Below are 25,151 nucleotides of genomic sequence, written 5' to 3' on the forward strand. Positions count from 1 at the left end.
GAGGCTGCAGGCAGCTTTGCAACCCAGCGCTCAACCACGGCGCCACTGGGGAGGCCCCTGTGTTTGATTTCTAAATAAATGATTTACTCCATTCCTCAAATAGAATTTGTAGAAATTCTCCCCCTGCCCCAATTTTCATTTCTGCTGCTTGCTTAGAAGGAACATTGAGAAGAGACCCTGGTGCCCATAGATGCATCAGAATTTATGCATGGGGGACCTCCCTTGTGGCACAGGGGTTAAAGACACAGCGCTATAAAGCTACTGCCAGCCACTGCAGCACAAGTTCGATCCCCGGCTGGCCAGGGAGCTGACCCACATGGTGCAGCAGACCTCTCCTGTCTCGCCCGCTGCTCCCCTCAGCAGTGTATTTCAGTAGATCTGCCTGTTCTGCTCCCCACTCTGTCTCTGGTGAATCCTCTCATCCCCCATCCCCACTCCACCCCTCTGGCCTACACCCCAGTTCTTGTATACAGAAATAAATCTTTAAAAAAAATTCCTGCATGGCCAGGAGTTGGCGGTGGGATCCCTTCCCTTCCTCCAGATGGCTCTAAACCCCCAGCCTGTGCTGTCACCAAAGCAAAATGCCAGAAGCTCAGAAAAATAGGGTTTCTGAAGCAGATCAACTGAAGTGTTTGGGCGGCATGAGCTGTGGCATCACGAACACCTGGAGGTAATTAAAGTGACAGATTTATGGGGCAATCAAGACAAATAGTCTGTAAAACAACTTTTATTTACAAAGGCCAATAATGAGTAGCATAGAGTGAAAAGCTATCCCTTCCAAAAGATTCATGTATAAATTATGTATAAAGGTAGAATTATTCTAAGTAAATATGTCAAAGACCAGCCGATCCACTTCTTCCTCTGTGAGCCACCTGGTTTCACTGTTCAACTTCTTGGCATCACTTCTCAGTTTTAAGGATGCTTCCCTGGGGTGTCGACTGCTAACAGACCTTCGAGAACTTGGTGTGTGGGAGCCTGGAGTAGCCGGCCCGGACACATAGCAGGTCAGCAATCTGCTGCTCAGCAGGTCTGGGTCATCTGAGAGCAAACATGGCCTCCAAGGCCAAAGGAGGGTTTTGCATTCGCTTAGACAGGTCATGGTGGCGGTCACACTTCACTCAAACCTTGATGGTTAGCGGGCTTTGCAGAGGTTATTTATTTCCTAAAAAATTAAGCTCTGCTCTGCTGTCTGCATCCTGGACAGATGAGCTAGGCTGGTCTGCTTTTCACTAACGCAACTGGTCTCAGCCAGGGTAAGGGCTTCTGGTCCGTCTGACTAGAGAGTGGCCCTCTTTCCCCTTGTCAGTAGTCAAGGCGTGCTCAGACCATCTGTCTATTCTAGGGTCTCTCAACGCACATGTGAACGAGCCAACAAAACCCTAACGGGTGAAGCGGCTCCGTCCAATCACCAGGCTGTTGCCTGAAGGTAGCCCCGGTCAGCTGAGCACTGCTAAGAGCACCCCACTGGTCAGGAGACCTGGAGGTCACGCGGTCTTGGCAGCCCTCCTCACTGAACCTGCTGCTGGCTCCCACCTTCCAGCCTCAGCCCTGCTTTGGGGTCACCCTGCGCAGAAACCCACAGCAGAGCAGCTCCCTAGTCTGCCCCCAAACATGCACCCCTCCCATGCTCTTTAGCTTTGGCCCCAGTGTCTTCCTACAAGTGTCCAGGCAGCCTGTCTGCCCTGCTCCAGGCCCTCCTGCCAGTAGGGCCCCTCCTGCATTTTCTCCTCAGTTGGCATCTGGTAGATGGGTGTGAACCAAGGGCTGCAGAACATGTCAGCTTCCTGTGCATCCTGCGTGTGCCCCTGGAGCCCACGGGCAGCACTGCTGTGAGGAGAGGGCATTGGCAGCCCGGTGTGGCCCCGTCAGGATGCCACGACTCCCAGCTCTGCACGGAGGGACGCCAGCAGGGTCAGGGTAGAAGGCGTGGTTCTGCCGACACAGCCAAGGTCCAGAGATTCCACTTCTGTTACTGCCGGTTTGTGGTATCTAGGATGGAGAGAAGGAAGCTCTTGTAGAGCCGGATCACCCACACAGCCTCTAACAGCAAATAGCCTGGCTGCTTAGTTCAACGAGGCAGGCAGGTGCTGCAGTGAGCCTCATATGCCACTCAGTCTCCACCCAAAGTACAGACCTGGGCCTTTGGGCACCTACCACCTGTGAAGTCCCTTTCTCCTCTATCCACTTTCCATTTCTAATCTTCCCAGGGGTGTTGTTTTGCCACCTCTTGAGGCCCTGCCCCCAGATCACCCCCACCCAGCTCACCCCACTGCCACTGTCAGCAGCCTGGCTCTGAGAGGACTGTGTGGAGAGATGCCCAGGTGACCTGTCTAGCAGAGCACCATGGAGGCAGCATAAGGAAGGTGGTCCTCCCGGGTCCCAGGCTCCTCACTGCCCTGCCTGTTCCTGTGGCCTTAGAATCCCCAGGCTATGACCTGGGGCCTTGAAAACATGCCTGACCCTGGCATGTCCTCCAAGGAACAAATTCACAGAGTGTAGGAAGGGATCACAAGAGAAGGCTGCATCCAGCAAAGGGCACTGGACAGTCACTGGACATCAGCTGAAGACACACACTTGAGGCACAGCGACTTACTATGGCAGCTTCAAGAATGCTTGCTGCACCCAGTTGTGCAGGCAGACCAAAGGAACATACTTACAGTTTTCAGTGGCATTTTCTTGAGTGGAAAACTCAAGTCCATGGGCTGATCTCAGCTCTGCTGGTTGGCCAGGATCTTACAGGTCATGGTACACAAGATAGCCCTGGACACCATGCAGAGCCAGCCCCAAGCAGGGACATCCTTTTAGTGACCGAGCTTTGTGGGTACCCAGAATCTAGAGTTCCAGAGGCTATTCCTTCCTGAAAGTGGTAAGTAATTTAGACATCCCCCCCTGCCCCCTGCAACCTGGGGAATGTGCCTTTTCTCCCTTAGGTGCTGAATTGGGTACATTAGCCCCATAGACCTTTAGCTCTGGGTCCCCAAAGAATGATGGGACATTGCACCTGGGAACAGCCCCAGTGGGCTGAGCACAGGTAGGGTCTACAGAATGCTCACATCAGCAGCAAGTCAGCCAGTCAGTGAGTCAATGGGGGACAAAAAGAATGAACACAATTGATCTGGCAGACAACAGACCAAGTAAAGAAAAAATTAAACAAGCCAGCCCTCTAGCTGAATTTTTTTCAACACACTGAATAGCACCTAAGTGGGGAATAGGGCCAGCCTGTCCCAGCAATAGGGCCAGGACAACTCAGCGCCCCACAGACCTGGCTCATGCTGGACTTCCCTGAGGTTGGACATCAGAAAGGCTACATACAGAATTGCAGGAGATTAGGGATGGGATGGGGCAAGTTTTGCAGAGCCCATCAGGTTGGTCTTTGGGCCAGCTTTCAAACATCAATCTCTTCTGAGATGTCGTCTCCACCCCAGAGGGGAGTCAGTCCTGACAGGGGTCTGCAGACACAGATGTCAGACGGGATATAGGCTCAGAGGCCCTGGAAGCCCTACCCAAACACAGGTACCTCATTTTTACCCACCAACAAGTGTTAATCTCACTAACAAAGGGCCAGAACTGACTTTCTTAAGGAACCCTGCCAAACAGATGGGGCTTCAGGATGCTGACAAGGTCATGCCTCTTGGACCTGTGGCCTGCAGAGGGAGACCTGGGGACCTCTTAGAGTCATAGTAACTGTGATTGGGGACAGCCATCCCCTGCTGCAGTTTTCAAGAGAAAACTGGATATTGCTTCTGTGATTATATTATAGTTTGGCATTTTTTTAAAGGCCTAAATAACTATCACAAAATTCTACCAGACTTCTTGGGCAGCGCCCCAATGGGTAGGAAAGATGACAGTAGAAAGATCTGTGTGGTGAGGGGGGCAGGAAAGGCCTAAAGAATAAGAATTCATCTTGGGATGTCTTCTCATTTTGCAAGGACTGCATTTTGTTGTGGGGATGAGGGAAAACCTACCGCCCACTGCAGGCCTGTGTCATCTCTTGCTCTTCCAAAAGGTATGGCTCAGCGGGTCTGGCTGGACCTACTAGGTGGAGATGGGAGCAAATCCTGGTGGAGTAGATGTCAACGAGGATGAGGAAGGTGATGAGGTCAGTGCTGGATCCTAACGGAGCAGCTCTTCCCAAGTCAAGGCCAAAGACAGCCAGTCTGTTGCTACAAGAGAATGTGTCTCTGCAGGGCTCCCTGGCTGCCCCCACAATTCCGGGCAGCTGTGTCTGCCTGGAACTGAAACCCCAGGGTGAACTGCAGCTGGAGATGGGCCCCTGACCCTGGCCAGAGAATAAAGGCATTTGGGATTCCTTAAACAAGCAAAACAAAAGAGAAAAACCCATTAAGATGTTCTGGTGGTAAGTATGTACCGTTCTTTTCCTAACAAGATAAATTATTTTTCATTTATAGTTATTATGTCTTCTACAAGTGCTTTGTCCTCTCAGCCCCAACCTCCTCCGCTAGAGCCATCGCCACGGCGGGGCATGTGCAGGGGTCTAGGGCGGGGAGGTGCTTTTCTTCATAGGCAGAGACGGAGCAAAGATAATCTCGTCCGAGTCATCGGAGCTGACATCATCTGTAGGTGGCCCTGAGAGAGAGGACGCCACTGCAAGGAACCAGAGAGAGGGAGGCTGTCACACCGACTGCTTGGGACCTGTTTCTGGGCACCCATCTGGACACGTTTTCACATCAGCCCCAGGTCACACCCACAAACAGTGGGTATACTGCTGTTTTCTTCGAAATTGGTTTTTTTTTTTAACTAGTCTCTGGGGGATGCCATGAGAGCCACTCATGGCAGAGTGCTACTCATTGAACTCTGAGTTGCACCCACATCTGTTTCTAAGCTCAGCACTGAATATTCTGGCCCTTTCCAAAAAGGAATGCACACCTTGGAAAGGTAAAGACCACCAGCGTGAAGGAAGGGTGAGTCTGTGGCAGGAGCTGAGCCGCCCGCACAGCAGCTCCAGGAGTCTGGCCTGCAGTGCAGATGAGGCAGCGGCCCCAGCCTCTCTGTGAGAACAGCTGGCTCCCACGTGGCACACCCCACTGAGGTGAGGCAGGACAAGCCCGACCTCACGAACACTGTGAGCTTCACATGGGTGGGCCATCCTCCCCAGCTACACTTTCTTCATTCACATCTAAACATCCCAGTTTACACTGGAATGAGATGTCGGCAACGAACCCCATGGACTGGGGGCGATGGGTGTTAGGCAGGGCAGGTTATCAGCAGGCTTCACAGCCCCTAAAAAGGGCCTTTCATCTATTATTTCAATAAAATGAAAGTGAAAAAGTGACCAACCACTGATTTGAGATAAAAAGGTGAAGGAAATTAGGGCTGAGCAGTGCTACAGATACTGTAGCTGCATCAGCTTTTTTTCTGTAACTTTCCAGAAAACTAATACAGTCACCCCTTGGTATTTGCTCTGTGAATACCACATCCACAGAGGTTCAACCCCCTTATGTAAAATGGTATAGCATTTGCATATAACCTGTGCACACGCTCCTATGTACTTTAAACCATCTCTAGATTACTTATAACACCTACACAATGTAAATGTAAATACTTGTTTAGATGATAATGACAAGAAAACAGTTTGTGTTCCGTATTGACAAAACCATCAGAGGCCTAACTACATGGTATGGATTTCCCATCGGGGGCTGGATGAATCTGCAGATGCAGAACCGTGGATGAAGGCCCAATTGCATGAAAGTGGAAACTTATGAAATTAAAAACATTAGTTTTCAAGGGTTTTTTTCCTTTAAAAACACTTTCACAATTAGATAAAAGAAGAGCTCCATCTCTACTTTTCACATACTCGTATCCTTGGGTAAATAAAAGCTGAATGCTTGAATGTTCTGTGATAATACTTTTCAGACAGGTGGATGAAGCTGCTGCTTCAAAATTACATACATTTATCAAGAGGAGAAAAGGGCAGCATAAACAAACACTTTAACTTTGATCAAAGAATCTAAAGGTCACTGAATGCAGGGTCTGGTAAAATGGGCATGAAAGGGCTGTTTGGAGAACAACTTAAAGCCTTTTGGGGTGCCCACAAGTTCTAGGATGGCCCCCGGGGCTTCTTGGGCTTTGCATGTTGGCACGGCTCTCCTATAACCCCAGGCTGCTAATCTTTGTTAGTTGAGCTATACAAATGGAGAGAATATCAAAGTTCAAAGTTTGTGAGCTCCGACAAAGCTAGGAAAAAGATTAAAATGTGATTTCTAGGTGCTGCTTATGCAGAATAGTCTCCAAAATCCTGTTCCCAGCAGGCCAGCCCCTGAAAGGAAGCTTGGCAGGCCAAGGGTGCTCAGTCAGAGTGGGCTTGCAGCGAGCTAAAGTCATGGGCTCACAGAGCAAGAGGGTTCGCTGTGGCCCACCATTGGCCTCAACTCACCAGGGCAGGGCTGCAGGGTGGTGGGGCTCCCTGGTCCCCAAGGCCTTGGCACTTCTTCCTCAGTAGCTGGTCCCCCCATGGTCTCCCAGCTGCTCGCTTCACTGTCTTCCTTCCCTGAAGGAACATGCAAACTGGAAGCACCCGCATTGTGTAGAGACAGCGCCAGATGCTGGCTGGAGCCGCCACACCCTCACATCTGTCTACTCTAACACTTTTTCATCAGAAAACCCACTTTCTTTGTAGTTTTTCCTGACATGAAGCATCATCTCTACCTGCACCCTGCTCCTCTCCAATTCCATCTCTGAGACCGCAGAAGCCAGGCTAGGAGGCCAGGACTGGAAGCATGCTGGACCCGACCCACACTCCACCTTCATAAAATCTCAAGACTACATTTCTTGGTCTGATAAGAGATAAAATCTCAAATCAGGATCTTTTGGTCATCTTTAGCGTGATAGCAATAGTCACAACAAGCAAGTGTAGATGAGGTCTTCTAGCTAGAGTATAAGGCTGAAAGAATCGTAGATCATACAATCATAGCTCACATGATAACAGCGGCTCTTAGACTGTCTCACCCAATTCTCCATTTCACACATGAGGATGGCAGGCTGGGACCAGGCCTCACCATTAGGGATTGATTATCCACTAACTATTTTTGTATAAAGTATTACTTAAAACGAATAAATAGGAAAAACTTGGGCCCAAGGGAGCCAAGAGCAAACTCTAGATATGAAAATCACGACACTCCCACTGCAATATCCGTGGGAATACACTGCTGTCCATGATGCCTGACCCCATTCTCTAGTCTCCTGGGCTCAGGGAGTCCCTTCAGGCCATTCCTACAATCCAAGGGACAAAGCTGTGATGAGGGAGACTTGGTTGAGGTGACTTCCGGGCTGAGGGCATCACTGAGTTTGCAGGTGGTCACAGGGAGGAAAGTCCCCCACGTGTCCTTTCACATGTCAAGCTTTGGGGAGAGTAGCAGCTCTTTTGGCTCAAACCTCAGGGGCCAGCTGCCCCTCACACTAGAATTTGAAAGGAAATGAAATTACCAGGAACAGCTGCCGGGCAGGGTGGGGAGGAGGTCCTGTCACGCGCAGCTGACACAGGTCTCTTAGTCGCAGCAGCAGTGCCGGTTCCCTTACTGGCAACACTAGAAGAGAGAAACACTAGCCGTTTCTGACATTACAGAACATCAACACTGTCTGGGCCCTATAGTAGGGCTTGACAGAGCGAACAGCCATTGCTAGCAGAGGCTGGTCCTGAGACTCTCTTTCCTCCCACCTCCTTTTGGTGCCCTGGGTCTGCGTGGAGCCAGTGGCCTCACTTCATTGGACATGCTCACGGCTGTGCAGCTCTCCATCTTCTGGTTGTGGCTGACTGCATCAGGGGTGGATCCCCAGCCTGCACTGAGCCCCTGGTCCCATCTGAGGGAGGTGGGAAGGTGGAGTCTGGGTTATGAGATTCCAGCTCTCCTTTTGCAGAGAGAAACTGCAGATTTAAAAACATGGTGGCTGCAATTTTCTGCCACAAAGCCTGAGAAACAGAGAAATCCATGGCAAAGGGGTGCGAGCCAGCAAGCAGAGTGCTGCTGAGTGGAGATGGAGAGAGGGGAGCCGAGCTTCCCCAAGCAGCAGAGTCCAGGCCTGGCCCGGTCCCAGCCAGCAGCATCCCTGCCTTGTGCCTGATGTTCTCCTAGCCTCACTAGAAGTTCCACTCTTTAGCTGAGTTGACCTAAGTGGGGTTCTGATTTTCTGCAACCAACAAAGTCCCCATGACCGGGGAGGCCTAGCAGGAATGCTGCTGCTCAGAAAGAGTCTGTGTTGCTGGAGGAAGGCTTCTGACAATGCCTACATCTTCTGAACACTGGGTCAGGTCACATTTTTCTCTAAAAAGGGCAATGCATTAGGACAAGCTGACAGTAACTCTACAAACCGGCGGCTACCAGTACATGGTCTCAAACTGGCTACTTGTTTTCTCCCAGTGCAAGGAAATGATTCTAGAGAGGCCTCTTCATGAGGACCAGAACTTGGGGCTCACCCCACCTGCACGGAGAGGTGGGTTTTTTTCACAAGGCATAACTTTTGCTCTGGCCCAGGTGCTGGCTCTCTGGATGGGTGGCCTCTTGCTCAGTGACTGTGTCTGGCGCGTCCCTGTGACACAGAGCAGAGGTGGGCCTGATAATCAGACTTACCTGTGCCTGGTCCGAGCCAGGTGTGCCCGGAGAACAGACTGGATGATGGTAATGGCCTCCTCTTGCTCTGGGTCATCCTCAGCCTGGTCAAGGGGACTTGGCATACGGGGCGAGGGGGTGTTCTGTAGCAAAATGATAGTGGGGAAGAAAACCACTGGAGAACCTCAAGGGCAGTCACCCTCAACCTGAGAACCAGGTAAGAGCACATTCTGTTCCAGGTGACTCACCTCATTACCAATTACGTAGCCAGCAATTTCCTGATTGTGGGTTCTTAATTCTTAGACTCTAGAGATTCTTAATGAACAGCTTGCGCTTTTTATAAAGGAGGGTGCTGCCATGGAAAGCTTCTGTCTTCATTATATTTTTAATCTTATGTCTTAATTGCAGGATTGACATGCTACTTGATGTGTCATAATTGCTAAGTGATTTGGTCCCTGAGGCCTAATCCACCTGGGGAGGGTCCACAGGTGTTGCTGCTTGGCTGCAATGTGCTGTAGGATGGAGAAGGTGACACACCCATAGGGCAGGCAGGACACGAGGCTGGAAGATGCCCCATGCTTCCCTTGGTTGCTTAAGTATGGGAGGAAGAAACGGAGAGGGAATGATGAGAACTCTAGGTCTGTGTCCAGCCCCTGTGAGGTTACCTGGTCAGGAAGGCAGGGCATGCTGGAAGCTTCTGAACCACTTGCTGTGCTTGTCAATAGCCTTGCCCGTGTTAGATGTCCCCTGAAAGCTGCCTGAAGCACAACAGCTGCCTGGCAGGGAAAGAGTAGAGAGAGGAACAGATTTTAATTTCTCTGGAAGATGGCAGGTATAGATCAAGGGAAATTCCAGAGGGAAAAGCTAAAAATTACAGCAGAGAAAATTACTTCCCTTACTACCAACACAATCACAGGGGTATCTGAGAACCTCTCTTTCCCTGACCCAGAATCTCCTACAGCAAGAAACATTCTGACTCTAATCTCTAGGGAGGAAAAGGCAGATGATCCCACAGGAAGCTGAATCTTGGAAAGTAAATGAATCATCTGTTAAATGTTATTAAATTTAGCTGCTAAAGTACTCTGGTTTCTCTTCAGATCATGTAAATTGCCTTTTTAAATTCAGCTGCTAATACCAGTCCATATTTTACACATGGTTATGTTTTCATGTTGGCACAATTGACTTCATGGTGTTTATTCTAATTCATACACTTTCCACATATATGTAAAATCAAGCAGTGGAGCATATGATGACAAAGGAATTATTTATCCTTTGACCTTAATGTTAAAGTACGTGGTGCTCTGTCAGTTCTGAAGCCAATGCTGTGGAATTCGGGGGCAGCATTGTATTTGCATGGCCCATGCTTGGGGAAGCTTGGCTCCCCTCTCTGCATCTCCACTCAGCTCCTTTTTAGAAGGATGACAAGCAAGCACACTGAGCCTTGAGGCGACATTTGTCTAGAGGCCTAGACGCTTCCATAAACAGTCACCGAAAGGAGACATCTTCACTTTTTCTTGAAGGCAAGGTGACGGAACTGTCACAAACATGGGGTTGAGAACAAGTACTACCAAGGCAGGTGAGAGAACGTCAGTCGCTAAGGACACAGAACTCAGAAGGCTCACATCCTGGATGTGGCAAAGCTGCTGCTATAGTGGTTGACATCAACCATAGCAACCAACGCAGGATGAAAAGCAGAGCGAGCCTCTGTCCTGCCCACACTGTGTCCACACTAACAGACTGACCCCACACAACTGTGCACGACTTATCATCTGGGCTCCACTATGAGGAAACTGAGGCTGGGGGGGGGACACCAGAAGAGAAGACACAGAATGGAGGACAGCACACACCAGCTGTCTGGGCTGTAAACATGTTATTTGGTCCTCTGAGGAGTACCAAGTTCATTTATTCACTCATTCATTCTTGGAACTAGGAACACAGCAGCAAAAAAACAGGTGTTTTCTACCCAAAAAGCCGATGTTTTCTACCTCCATGGAGATAATTCTAATGGGAGATAAACAATTAAAAAAAATTAAGGGAGGATAAATGCCATGAAGAAAATAAACCAGCACATAGGCTGGAAAGTGACAGGTAGTATAGAACACTCAGAAAGGGTCTCTGAGCTGGTAATATCTGGATAAGTAAGGGAGAAGGACATGCAAATATCTGGAAAGAGCCTCTCTGCAGCAGGAGCAGCAAGTGAAAGGTCGTGTGGTGGGAATAGCTTGATATTGTCAAGTCATGCCAGAAAATCCCCCAGATGAGTTAAAGAGGAGTATGCAGAGTTGGAAGGGTCTTTAGGGAACAAGTTTGGATTCTGTCCTAAGTGTGAAAAGAATGGTATTAATTAATATTTAAAATTATGTCACCCTGGTGACTGTGTGGACACTAGGCTGCAGAAGGTCAAAAGCAGAAGCAAACGACCAGTGAGGGGTCACGAAAACAGGCAAGGTGGCTGACGTCTGCACTGCCCCAAATTCCACTAGTTCTCTGCTGCTAGTGACTGCCGCCAGCTGCTCTTTCCCATCTTACCCACAGGCTCGTCACACAGCTACCCTTGCCTCTCATAATGAGCCACACTTCCATACATCCAGAGCTTGACTGAGTTCTGCCTCCAAGGTTCTTTCTCTTGCCTCTCAGTCAGGCAGTTCTTAATCATTCTCAAGGCCTAGCAAGAACAGCACCTCTAAGGCACTTTCCTGCTTGCAAGTGGGATGCACCCCAAAGGTGCCACGATGCAGCCTAACTGCACTTTGACCTGCCTTTCTTCATGTCTTTTTGGGGACCCAGGGCCCATCAGGTTGCTTGGCACAAAAGTGATGTCAATGAAAGTGTGCTGGAAGAATGAATGAATTTTGACAGTGCAAACTTATCCAAAGGTTTATGTGGTATAAATGTTGGGGTCTGGTCTGACTTCATGAAAATCAGCACCTAAGATGCCACAGTCACTTCACTCTGAAGGAAAAAGACGTATTTTGAAATTAGTGAAATCAAACTTGCTTACCTCATCCAAAACAGCTTTTTTTTTCTGAAATAAAGAGATAAATTAGAAGTTAACATGAAGATGAATTTTCCCACAGTACTATTTTCACGTCCTGATCTTAGCACCACTAGTCAACAGGGGATGGAAAAGCGGGTAAGTTCCCAGCGACCCCTCACTGACAGCGTCCCTCCACCACCACACCCCAGGAGGCACCTGCTGTGGGGTGAATTCCACAGTGGCTTTATCAGTCAGTCAACAGTAAGATTCCTGAGCGGGAGTCCATGCTGGGGGTATTTCCAGGGTAGGATGGGGGGCTGCACCAGCAGCAGTGTCCCTGTGACCCAGCCTACCACTGCTGTCTAGGATGGAGCAAATGAGCCAACAGTTGCTTTCTGGACAAGCCATTGGCCTTTTCTGGCAATGGGCACCCCACTCATCCTTCCAGCACAGGCTGAAAGGTAAGCCTTCCTGTTTCCTTCCCAGCAGGGTCCCCACTCTCTCCACTGTGCTGGCACCTCTCTGCTCCTCGGCCCACAGAGTCACTTTCAGCTGCGCCCATTCTGTCTCCTACATTGTTCACATGTCCACCACACATATCGTGGAGCTCCACACAGCAAAGGGACCCATAAATGTCAGTCGATTGAATAAACGAACAACAAAATGCCTTCTCTGGTGGGAGGACAACTCTGTGTGCCCATCGTTGGTGAGAGGGCAGGTGCCCTTGGGAAACCTCACCTTGTGTTTGTACACCTTCCAGCGGGTCTGCAGAGTCCTGGCAGCTGCGTCTCTTCTCCCTTCAGAGCAGGAGGAGGGTGGCCGGGAGAAGCCCCCCTCACTTATATCTGGTCCAAAGTCTTGCAGAATGGGGTTTCTGTGGGACTGGAGGGCTTGGGGTTCTTCTTGGATCTGCAAGAAAAGCAAGGTATGGAAGCATGATCATGCCTGCAGCAGCTCAGGTGGCAGGATGTGGCCCCAACACAGGCTGAACGTATCAGATTAGATTTTTTTAAATTCAGAGGGAAAATCTGTAGCCACACTGTTTATCAGTCCATACAGCAGAAGTCTCTGGAGAAACAAGATGAAAGCAAGTAAATATGTTTAAATTCGCTTTTATTAAACTCCCTAAACTGTCTGGGGGCACTCTTCTGGGAGAGGTGAGCTCACCTACTGGGTCCAGAGGCCTCTATTTCAAATGTTGTACATGTTCTCAGCTCAGCAAAATTGGCACATTATTGAAGAGTATTTGCATACCTGGGGTTCTTTTGTGTCTTTTAGTCTGATGCTGTATTACAAAAATAGGAATTTGGAAAAAGTTCAGTAGATTTCTAGCTTAGCTTTTAACGTAGAAAGAACCCATAATTGCTATGGTGACCATTAAAACACTGATGGGTTCAAATTTATTATCTATAGTAACCTCTCAATCAAACATCTGTCAATAAAAATGAAAATACTATTTTTCTCATGTCACCAGTGCAAACTCAGTGGTCTTGCTTGTGTCTCACAGCTGGGGAGAGTCCTCCTGGAGCGACACAAAACTGCCACCAAACTAAACCATGCAGTGATTCTGAGTGCTTAGCTGTCTGGGCCACAACGCCCCGAGCAACTGGCTCTGTCACTGCTATTTCACAAGTGCTCACAGAGTCACTGCCACCAATATTCTGAGTTGGGCATTCAGGTCTGTGACTCCAAGACCGCCCTGTTTCTTGCCCCAGTCCCAACATACTTCCTGACTGGGCTCCGCTAGGCAAGATGAGAATTCTGTTGCCATGTGCTGGTGCCAGTGTGAACAAAAAGGTAAAGTCAGTTACTTAGGAGATAAAGGAACATTTACTCCAAAACTCTTGGCAGAGAGCTGAACAAATTTTACATTTTGATATACATATAAATTCCTTGAAGCAACTGTTAAAAACTGACTCATATCTACTCCAATTAAACTCACAAATTCATCATTCGCATCTGAATGCTGAGAGCCAATTCCCTTATTTAAATTTACTTTTTAAAAAAAAAGAATTATTTATTTATGCATAGAAGAGCTGGGGTACAGGCCAGAGATGCGGGGCAGGGGTGGTGGTGGTAGTGGTGAGAGGATTCACCAGAGACAGAGTGGGGAACAGAACAGGCAGATTGACCAAAGTACACTGCTGAGGGGAGCAGCAGGTGAGAGAGGAGAGTTCTGCTGTGCCATGTGGGTTGCTCCCTGGCTGGCCGGGAATCGAACTCATGCTGCAGTGGCTGCGGATAGCTTCATAAGTTGCATCTTAACCCTTGTGCCACCAGGGAGGCCCTAAATTTACTTTTTTAAAAAAGATTTATTTATTTATGTATCAGAGATGTGTGTGTGTGGGGCGGGGGGCGGGGGGGGGGTAATGAGAGGATTCACCAGAGACAGAGTGGAGAGCGGAACAGGCAGATCTACTTAAATACACTGCTGAGGGGAGCAGCGGGCGAGACAGGAGAGGTCTGCTGTGCCATGTGGGTAGCTCCCTGGCCGGGGATTGAACGCGTGCTGCAGTGGCTGCTGATAGCTTCATGGTGCTGAGACTTAACTCCTTGTGCCATCAGGGAGGCCCCCAATTTCCTTATGTAGAAGCACACATATCTTCCCAATTAATCCCAGTATTCTTTTTCTTTAAAATGAAAATGCTTCTGGGCCTCTCTGGTGGCGCAGCGGTTGAGCACTGGGTTGCACAGCTGCCCGCAGCCTCTGCAGCACCGGTTCAATCCCCGGCTGCTCCCCGGCCACCGGCGGAGGATCCCACATGGTGTGCAGACCTCTCCTGCCGCCCGCTGCTCCCCTCAGCAGTGTACTTCGGTCCTTCTGCCTGCTCTGCTCCCCGCTCTGGCTCTGGTGAATTCTGTCACCCTCCCACCCTTCTGATTGTACCCAGTGCTTGTATAAATAAATAAATAAATAAATCTTTAAAACAAAATAAATAAAATGAAAATGCTTCTCAAGCAAGGGAAAACAAACAAACACCCAGAGATAATACATACTTAGAAACTTCTGGACAAGGCTAAAAGAAAGTAAAACTCCTACCCTGCTGCAACAGTCACACTTTGGTCATCTTCCCAGACATTTTTCTACATATAAGTTTTTTAGAGGATCACGACTGTGCACCGTTCTAGGGGAGAAGAATGCGTTTCCATCAATGACAGGTCACAGGCCCCTTTCCATGTCAGTGACTGCATATCTGTTTTACCCTTCCAATGGCTGGGGAATGTCCCACTGCTCACTAATAGGCCTCCCATCTGGCTCTGTGGTCTCCACTGCAGCAGATGTCCCTGTACTGAGAGCCTTGCACAGAGGTCAGGATCCCTTCCCCAGCTCACCCTGAACAGCGGGAAATCTGGGATACTCGATTTGTTCCTGTCGTTTATAGGGCCACTACGTCTCAAAGTCATATAATAAGGTGCCAAAATATTGATAAACACTTGAGTGTAATTTTGACACCAAGCAAATCTAAGGGCTATCAGGAGAAATGGGGAGGTTGAAAAAGGATGTAATTCTTAAGGAAAACCTTTATGAGGAATCTCCCCGCGGGCCACTCTGCCTGCACTAAGGTAGTGGAGGATTTCAATGTGATTTCTGAAATTAACAGAAAGAGGCAAACCCAGTGGTGAAGGCGCTCAAAGAAAGAGAGGATGCCTCATGTTGGGGAGGGTCCTTTCCTGATGATCAATGTCCACACTGGGGTCATTTTTTCTTCTGAAGTTGTGGGTTACTAATGCACAGGGAGAGAACATCGAGAAACTGACCTGTTCTATGTTTACAAAGCAGCAGGTTGGTTCCCTCCAGAGCCTTTTCAAACTCCTTTCCACCTTCTAATGAACCATCATCCCATGTGGGATAATTCAACTTTCTGCATATTTGAAATTTTGGGAAGATGTGTGTTCACCAGTTTAAAGATCCAAAACTGGAATACTAGTTTAAGAAGCCACTTAACTGACAATCAATTACTGTAGTCCAGAACTCCAGACGTCATGCAATTTTACAGAATCGATGCTGATGAAGAAAGGAAATCAGATTAAGGACATTTTTTCTGGATTGTCAGGAGTTGGTGTGGAAACAACCAGAACAGCGCATATCACCTGCAAGACCTGCCGGCCCACTAAGACCAAAAAAAGCTAAACCATACCTCAGGAGTCCACTCCACGGGACCCTCTTTCTCATCTGTCTTGGTTTCTTCCAATTCTTGTAATTTCTTGGTGAGTATTCGAATTTCCTCTCTGAAGTGGGAAGGGGAGAGAAGCCACCTGACTTGTCAGCACACAGATGAGGACTTATGACAAGAGGGATGGCTGCCTACAGAGCTGCGAGGCCACCCCTGGGAGCAACATGGGCACCTGCGCCACGACCATATACCCGAGCACCCCCACTGTCTGTCATCTCCCTTCAGGAGACCCCTTGGGCTTGGACTGAGGGGTCCCAGGGCCTAGCACCAGTCCGGGCAAATGGTGAGAACTGAAAAGATACTGTATGGACGATGAGTAGGTGTCATTTGGGACTTTTATAAACAATGTGAATTGTTTCTTCACAACTTGTGTCCTATAGATTTTAAAGACAAAGTAAAAATAATTCTACATTGTACATATGTTGTTTCTGATTTACTTTAATTTTAGCTTTCTAATAAAAATGTAGCCACATTTCTCCTGAAAATATTTTCTATTCATTCTAGTAATCTGTATCTTACTAATTAATGTCAGTGCTTAATATTTCTGCTCAGATTTTTCATCTACTTTTTGGAGGCAATTTTTATTGACACAAAGTTCATTGACATGAAACTCACCAAATTAAACAATTAAGTGGTTTTCAGTATATTTACAATGTTATGTAACCATCACCACCATCTAATCTTAGAACATTTCCATCCCCCATTTCAAAAAGGAACCCTGCCAACAGTTACTCCCCATCTCCTCAACCAGTGCTCTATTTTCTGTCTCTATGGAGTTGCCTATTCCAGACATTTCAAACAAATGCAAGTGTACACATGCGGCCTTTTCTCTCTGCAGCCCTAAGTGAGTACCAAGTTCTTGAGGTACATCCTGTTGTAACATGTATCAGAATTCTATGCCTCTGTAAATCGTGTGCCAGGAGGGATGGCTGCCTGCAGACCACTATGTATGAATATATGTGCTGAAGGGTATTTGGGTTGCTTCTGCTTTTGGCTATGTGGACAATAAAGGTATGAGGATCATGGGAGGCACCTGTCTCAGGGGGCAGCTGACACCTGGGTTGTGCTGACCAGAGATGTGGAACTGTGGCACATTCTGGAACTGCCAAGAGGTGCAGGGAGAGGCAGCCATGAGGCCAAAGAGGCAAACACTAACCTAACCAAGAAGAGCCTTGACCTAAAATTTGGATATCTGCTTGAAGGAAACAGAAAATCACTGGCTACTTCAGAAAGAGTGACTTAATCAAGCTGAAGTTTAAAAAAAAACTACTCTTGACACTGTGCTGAGAATAGATTGGGGGCTGCAGGGGGAAGTGAACAGCTTGGAACTGTGTGTATTTGCTCTGAAAACCATGAGCTCTGGTTCACTTACCTCAAAGCTTCCTCTCTCTCTCTCCTTTCCTTCTCACCTTCCTTCACACTTTCCAGCTCCTTCTGCAAATCAGCCTTTGTCTGTAGTAGCTGCTTTACCTCTAAACTGAACACACAGAACCAGAGACATTTCAGCATTCATCAAAACACAAAGGATCACAGTTACACCCATCATCAGAGCAGGAGGAGCTTTCAGAAAATAACCTTGTCCGCCTTCCCACGTATGGCTGCTGCTGATAGCAGCAGACAGTGAAGAAAGGCACTTGTTCATAACTATGCAGAACCAGGAACAGACCCCAAGACCTGATGTCCTGCTAGTCTTCCATCAGATATTTACGGAGCACCTACTGTGTGCCAGCACCTGTTAGGCCTAGGGGACACCATGCTGAGTAAAATCTGACTAGGGCCTGCTTTCACAGCCCTCACAGTCTCACAGTGCTTGTCACACAGTTAGGTACCTTTCACATCCAGTACTCATATTCTGAAGGCCCTGCCGTGGACTAGACTTGGTGCTGCCTGAGCAGAGCCTGAGGATGGGGGTGTGAACCCGCGCGCCTTCCAACATGACTGCTTCCTCTGAGCTGTCCTATATCCCACAGGGGGACTGGTAGCTAAGACTGTGACTTCCAAAGAGACCTGCTTACTCTCAGTAAGTTCCACTGGCTGCTCTCCTGGTGACCTAACTGGTCAAGGTCCTGTTAATCTCCACATGAACGTGCTAAAACACCATGTGCATTAAGAGATGCGCCAGCCACCTAGTAAGAGCTCAATAAGTGAAAGCTATTATTGTGCCATGTGATTGCTTACAAGACAAACACAGACACATTTACTTTCAATATGACTAGTGCAATTTTTAAATCTATGAAATATCTTTTTTTTTTTTTTTGTGGGACGGCGGCAGGGAATGAACCAGCGCTGCAGAGGCTGCGGGCAGCCTCGCAGCCCAGCGTTCAACCACTGCGCCACCAGGGGAGGCCCTGAAATATCAATTTTTATAAACAACATATTCATTCAAATAGATGCAGCTTTAGACTTTGATTGGAAGTAACAGGTCAGGTGAGGTGTGAAGGCATTTGCCTTCTGCTATAAACAGAAGGCAGCAGAGAACTTGCTAGGCCAGGAGTTGATTAGTGGGTCCTTCTCAGACCAAAATGTGCCCATGGGGATCTCGTTAGGGCAGAGTTGGATTCAAGAAGTCTGGGGCCCGCCAAGGTGCTGCTCCTCTAATCACCTGGGGGCAGGGGCTACTGGCTTTCCAGGACACACTCTGAGTAGAAAGGCCTAACACATAAACACCATCCCAGAAGACATATGGGCTGTGCGCGCTCATGCAGAACTGTGACTAGAAGCCACCATAAACAGGAGACAGGCCACATTTAAGTGGGTCACAGATTAAGACATTAAGAATGAACAATGAACAAGCAAAACTTTGAGACTTGGCCTTTCAATTCACAGTATCTATGAATTGATATAAAATTGATATAAAGTTGATATAAAGTTGATATAAAGATCAGATATCGTAAAATACTACTATTTTAATTATTCCACATAAGATCTAATTGATGACCTAGCTATTTTATGCAAATCAATGAAAGCAAATGCTTCACTAAAAAAGAATTTAAATATCTCTTTGGAATTCAGTGTAAAGAAAAATGGTATGTCTCCCCTTAGTGATATAATCTAGCTGACTAATATCTTCTTTTTAACACTAACATTGCCTTTATTTCCCAACCAAAATAAAAATTTTGGAATCCTACAAAAATTATGCAGTAACTACTATGAGCTGATCATCTGACCAAAGCACAAGAACAGTGCAGGGACAACGCACTCTTTCTCCAGCAGCTGGGTCTGCAGGGCGCTCCGCTCGCCTCTCAGGCTCTTCACTGCCCCCCGGAGGCGCTCGGTGTCCTCCTGGCGGTCGGGATGCGGCTGCTTGGGCACAGTGGAGCATGAGGCAGAGTGAGCCAGCACGTTGGACTTGACCCCTTCTGAGTGTGACTTGGGGCTTTCCATCGAGCTGATTTTCTGGAGACCACACAGATATTTGTTAGATGTTATTTGTCATCTTCACTTTTCATTGATGAAACCCAGAAAAGAGACAGTGGCTCAAGGGCAACTCCCCTCCAGCAAGGCAAGAGCTCTGCTCTGACCTGACAGGGGACAATCCTACCCCTCCAGAATCCTGTGGGCAGAGGGCCCTCCTGTACTCAGAGCAGACTCAGACCTGGGGTGGGGATGGGGGTTGGGGGTGAGGGGAGCCCCAGTGAAATAGAAGCAATCAGTAAAATAGAACAAAGGGCACAGGGAAGGTGAATTCCTAACTACTTTTATTTGTTCCTTTACCCTATTATTTCCCTAGAATTTCTGAACATTCCCACTTCTGCTTTCAATCTGAAATGCTAACCCAGTCTGCTAACTAAATGATCCTGAGCACCTGCAGATGTCCACTGCCCTCACTACCTCTCAGCCTAGATAATTCTACCAACTGGAATCCTGAGCCATCTTGGATGACTTTCTCCCCGTATAAGCTTTATATTTTAAAATACCCATAATTTACCAACATGTAAGTTTTCTTCTTTGTAAATATGTTAAATTATTATTTTTTAAATGTTCTGTTCTTCTTTACTCTGCTCAGTCAAACAATGAGACAGCTCTAATTTAATATATTACCAGGTTATGCTAAGGGCATTGACACTGCTGATCAATGGCAACAGAATCAGATTGATTACCAGTTTGCAAATTTACACAGAAGCTATGCCAATTTCCAAATTTTCTGGTTGGCAAAATATGAATGAACAGTTTTCTATGAATTCAAATATTATATAAGCAGAGAAGCAAACAGTGGTAGTGATGAGTAGTAAAGGGCCCTGCGCGACCATCTGGAACACGAGGATGGGACTGACGTGCCCGAGGTCCTGCCTCACCTGCATGCTGCCTGGTAGATAGTGCTGTGCATGTGCTCAATCCAAACCCGTTTCACTTTAAGCAAAGCTCGGTGCCTGTGCTCCCCACTCTGAGAGCCCTGCCACCCCTTCACATGGGCTAGTGTGGAGTGGCGGGGAGACACGAGGTGGTGCACTCACTTTTTCCAGCTCTGCAATCCGTCTGAGCAACCGGGGCTTGCTCCACTCCACATAACCTGATGGAAGCAATGGGCTGATAAAGACACACTTCATACAACCATCCCTCTGGGCCCTTCAGCCTGGACCCCCATCTCAGAAATGGACCAATAGTGCCCCCAGGTCAGCACAGTGTGTGCAGCCATCAGTAGAGCTGGGACTCTTGCAGTCCAAAGGACGTCTGGACAGTGAAGATCCCTGGCCCCTCTGTCAAATCCCTCAGTGTCTCAGAGTGACATTCTTTCTTGATTCTACCCTGGTCAGACTTGGCTGCTCCAGCATGTTATGATCATCCCAAGGTCACCAAGAATCTCACTCTGCCAATCCAGCTCAATCATGTGCTGCCCCTCCCAGCCCCCACACATCCACTTGTCCCTTCCTTCCGTCACCTGGCCTTCGGGGCATCTCAGGCCGCTGGCCTCACTCCCCATGAGCTCTGCTGACTTGCACATGACCTACCTCTGAGCACCATCTTCTCAGGCCAACCTGGACGTTCCCTTGCCTGCTTATCCACTTGGTGATGGGAGGCACACCTTGCTCATCAGGTCACTGACGACTAAAGGTGAGTCCCCTGTCCAAAGACTCTGCCTGAGCTTGTTGACACATCTTCTCCAAGGGAACCTGTTATACCCAGCAGATCTGACAAGTCCCTCTCCCACACCTGCTCCTCTTCTGTCTACTCCACTGCTGGATGCTCAGATAAAAGGCCTTAAGCCTGACTCTCCTCCTCTGGCAAGTCATACTTTCTCCCAAAGGCAGGGTGCCGGCCTGGTCCAGGCTACCAGCAACCCTCTTTTAGCACTCCAGGCCCCTTTTCTACACAAGGTCTTAGCATAGAATCCAAGAAGCTTCATGAAAAACACTGTTCCCTTCTGCTCAAATCCTGCCCCGGACTGGTTGGCAAGGCCCTCACCCCATCTGGCCCCTGCTGCTTCTGTCTTCGTCACTATGACTCGCCCACGGCCGCCCATGCTGGGCACACTGGATATCGACCGGCTGTCACTCACCACTCTCAGCTCTGTACTGTCACCACTGGTGGGCGTTCCTTGCTGCCTCTACTCATAGGTGTGCTGCCCCTCCACCTCTGCTACTCTACTTCCTTCACCTCCCTCCCTCCATCTATGTCGGATCTGCTGGTCTCTTCTCCTTCCCTGCTGCCATGTCCCTCTAGGGGACATCTAGAAGACACCTGCATGCTTAGTCCATTGCTCTACCTCCACCTCCTGTAACAGTGCTTGGCACACAGCTGGTGCTCATGATTTGGACTAAGTTTCCAAGTAGTGCTGCTCTGTGGGGTGTGTCTGCAAACGAAAGAGGATCTTCGTGGATGCGCAGGAAAACTACCTTTCCCCCAGCAGTCACCCCATGTCTGCCCTCAAGGAATGAAAGTCCCAGCCTCTCTGCTCAAGTTCCCTCCCCTGGGGTGGCTCCCCTCTTCCTGGGCATCTCTCTGGGAGTCACCTTTCATTTTGGAGCAGGTGGGAGAGTTGCTCAGCATGCGGTCCAGGTCCTCCTTTAGGCTCTGGTTCTCCTCTGTGAGCTCCTGCACACTCCTGGACAGGCTTAACAGGGCACTGCTCACTTTTTTCTGCCTTTTGGGGCCTGTTTTCTTCTCTCCTGGAGGCCTAGGAACAAACAAACCATGTGGCTAAGAAGTGGGTTTCTAAGCCAGTTTAATAAGCATCCAGACGAGGGGAGGCACATGACGGCCCTGGCCGGTGTGCTCAGAGGGCTTTCGCAGATGAATACTTGCAATTGAATGGGAATATTAACTCTGAACCCCAAGTAGGCAAGCTGCCACCCCCAAAAAACAGAATTCAATCTTTCTCACTAGTAAAGATACGTAACAAAGTATTCAATTATTAGCAATATATTTTAAAGTGTAGCACTAGGAAATTTGTGAATTTGTTTTCTCCTGTTACATCACTATCTGTAGTAGTCTGGTTGTGCCTCTTATCCCATAAAGTCTAAAATGCAGCCAGTTCTCATCGTTCACAGATTCTATATTTGTGGATTTGCCTACTGCTTAACATTTACCTGTAGCCCCAAGTGAACACTGTGGTACTTTCAGGGTCACTCACAATCATGGGCCAAGTATGGAGAAGTTCGAGTGGACTGGCTCATCCATCAAGGTGCCCCTGCCTCCTGCTTCAGGCTCACTGTCAACAAGCATCATTTTCGTGGCTATTGAGTGAAAGCTTTTCATGTTTGTGCTTTTTCTTCATGCTTTCACTATTTAAAATGCCCCCAGCCATAGTGCTGAAGAGCTGCCTGGTGTCCTAATCGTGAGAAGGCTGTTGGGTGAGCTTTACTCCAGCCTGAGTTAGTGCTGTGGCCCAGGAGTTTAGGGCTAATAAATCAACAGCTTTTGTGATATAAGGCATCTTCAAATAGAAACACACATAAAAACAGGTTCATATCGGCTGGCTGATGAAAACATGTGACCAGATGCCCTCAGGAACCAGCCCCGGTTTCCCCTGGGAGCAGTGGTTCAGTGTTGGTGGAGACTTTATAGAACATTCTACAGCAGGTAATAAGAATTGACTGTTACTTACTCTCTGGCCCTTGACAGGAAAAGTTTCCAAGCTCCATTTTAAACTTCGGGGTGGGGGGTGGGAGGTGGGAGGAAGGGGTAAAGGAAAGACCATGCCTGGCACAGTGTAAATGTTTGTTTCCGGCAGATGCCAGGGATATGAGCAAATCCATGAGGAGGGATCACTCCTTCCAAAGTGTTTTGAAAGGCAGGCATCATCTGAAAAATCTATAAGGTGAGGAAACCTTGATGTCTCGCCTAGTAACCTCATCTGGCAAAATGAACTTGTACTTGGTATTAAGTGTCTCCCTAAAAGGAAGATCTACTCAGAAAAACAGGGCTTTCTCGCTCTGAGCTGGCAGCCGTGAGGAAGTATGAACGACTAACGCAGGGTGTGCTGACTCTGAGCTTGGCAGTAGGCAGCGGCAGCGCTGAAGGCACAGCTGTAAACACCCCAGTGGAGACAGACAACCTGAACCAACAGCTAACAGGGAGAGGTACTGGCACTGTCCCAAAGGACACTCATGGAGTTCCATGAAATGACTAGAAACCCTACTTTAGGGCAGTCTAACATAAAGATAACACATGAAACATGGCCCCCAAAGAGAGGATCATACTTCTTTCCCGTCGTTTCAGAACTTGCCAAGAGAGTCTGGAGACGGTGAATCTGTAAAGACCAAATTTAAATACATTAAAATACAAAATGAGCATGAAGAGCCACCTCTGAAAAAACTGTTCAGATCCCCGATCTCTGCCCGGCAGCAGGAGATGAGCACTAAGGGATATGTGATCAGCTGAAGAGACGAGAGCAGGCCCAGCACTGCAGCAGGCAGCCACCCAGTTCTGCAGCAGACTCCTGGCTGCACTTCCCACCCCTTACCCCGCCCTGGTCAGAAGGGCACACACCTCCTCGTAATAGGTCTCCATGGCAATCCTCATCTCTTCCAGGTTAGTGGTCTTCATGTCAGTCTGCAATTTGCTAAAACCCAAGTGCAGAGTTAGCATGGCAGCACCAGCATTTCCGGGCCAGAGCAAGAGGAAGATGAAGTGTTTTCCAGAACACTCAGAGAAGGGCAGGTTTAGGAAGAAAACTGGCAGGGAAAGGAAAAGCCCAACTCAGTCGCCCCTCATCTGGCATCTGGGCTCACACAAGACTGGTTTTTGAAATTGATAAGAGAATTCCTCACACCCACATGACCCTTCAATCATGGACTAGCCACTTGCCAATCATGGACTAGTCACTTGCCAAGAGGTAAGGAAACTGACTCTAAAGAAATTCTTTACTAAAGAAGTGGCTGTGCTAAGAAATTGGAACAATTGTGAAGAGAGACCTCGGGGGTAGGGGGGGGACAGATCATGGTTGGGGGGAAGTGTACTGGCAGTAAAATTCAGCTTGTTCTCAACATCTAACAACTTTAAGGGCTGTAGTATAGAAATGAAAGTAGAGTTCAGGGCTCTGAAATATGGAAGACAATTTCAGCAAGACACAAATAAAGGGGGGAGTATAAGATAAAGAGGAGACATGGGGCTTCAGACATCCTTAAACAAACTCAAGCACAGCTAGGAAAGACTGTCCCTCTGTATTAAGACAGGAAAGAAATGTGTGCAACAGAGAAAAGCAGCTGGGGAAACAAATATAAGTAAATAAACATAAAAAGTGATCCACAGAAACCTATGGAAAGTGAGCATTTCTTAAATGTAGTGATGAAAAAAAAAATCCTGTTCCTTGGTGGCATTTGGAAGGGATAGCTAATATTCACTTGCATTTTTTGGCACAAAGATGAAACTGGCACAAGGGACACCGACAGAGGGTGGCACTGGGAACTAAAGCTCTTGTCTCAGAAAACAGCAACTACTGCTGAGAAAGAAGACAGGACAAGTGGGCAGTTATGGTGAGCCTGGGGGCAAGGCCTGGAGGGCTGCCTGCCAGCATCTCCGTACTTGATAGTGCTGTCTTTGTCCTTGCACTGCTGCTCCAGCTTGAGAATTCTCTGCTTCAACCCATTAATAACCTGCCAACAGAACACTGAGTCAAGTTTGTGGTTCCCATGTCCCAGCCTCCCCTCCCTTGAGAGACTCAACTGTCCTGTCCCCAGGCCATGATGGGGTCCCCTTTGGAATGCAGTCATTCTGTCCCCCCTAGGTGATCGCTGGCTTTGCCTTTAGACAAAGAGTGCAGCACAGAGAAGGGCACCCAGGTCTCCTGGCTCATGGTGTGCACTGGCAAGTTGAAGGGCAGAGGTGGGGATGCCCTGGCAGCAGGTATATGGCAACTGGGCACAGCAAAAATGAGGGTTTCCTCTGAACACAGTCCACACTTGGGCGACTGGCAGGATGCTGCACTGATTTCTGCTAGGGAAGTCCACACAATCTCTAGATACCTATGTTCCCTGCCCTAACCATGCCTAACAA

At 48.3% G+C, this 25,151-nt stretch overlaps 1 protein-coding gene across 7 annotated transcripts in view; it reads right to left on the minus strand.

Annotated features, from left to right (window-relative positions):
• Nucleotides 1-717: 717 nt before the first annotated feature.
• Nucleotides 718-25,151, minus strand: part of IQCE (IQ motif containing E) — a 38,882-nt gene continuing 14,448 nt past the window's right edge. For 4 of the 7 annotated variants that reach the window (XM_054693667.1, XM_054693668.1, XM_054693664.1 and 1 more), the window contains 16 exons: nt 24,681-24,751; nt 23,646-23,718; nt 23,357-23,406; nt 21,668-21,831; nt 20,171-20,226; nt 18,916-19,112; nt 17,089-17,193; nt 15,681-15,771; nt 12,280-12,450; nt 11,566-11,589; nt 9,230-9,340; nt 8,586-8,707; nt 7,444-7,544; nt 6,395-6,508; nt 3,966-4,605; nt 718-1,989 (listed from right to left, as the gene is read on the minus strand). In XM_054693667.1, coding sequence (XP_054549642.1) covers nt 4,496-4,605; nt 6,395-6,508; nt 7,444-7,544; nt 8,586-8,707; nt 9,230-9,340; nt 11,566-11,589; nt 12,280-12,450; nt 15,681-15,771; nt 17,089-17,193; nt 18,916-19,112; nt 20,171-20,226; nt 21,668-21,831; nt 23,357-23,406; nt 23,646-23,718; nt 24,681-24,751 — 1,560 coding nt within the window. In that variant the 3' untranslated portion in view covers nt 718-1,989; nt 3,966-4,495. The other 3 variants (XM_054693665.1, XM_054693666.1, XM_037507045.2) reach the window with 3 other exon arrangements.

This window comes from Talpa occidentalis, unplaced genomic scaffold (assembly GCF_014898055.3).
Source record: "Talpa occidentalis isolate TD23 unplaced genomic scaffold, MPIMG_talOcc4v2.1 talOcc4.12, whole genome shotgun sequence".
In the NCBI taxonomy this organism is placed as follows: Eukaryota; Metazoa; Chordata; class Mammalia; order Eulipotyphla; family Talpidae; genus Talpa; species Talpa occidentalis.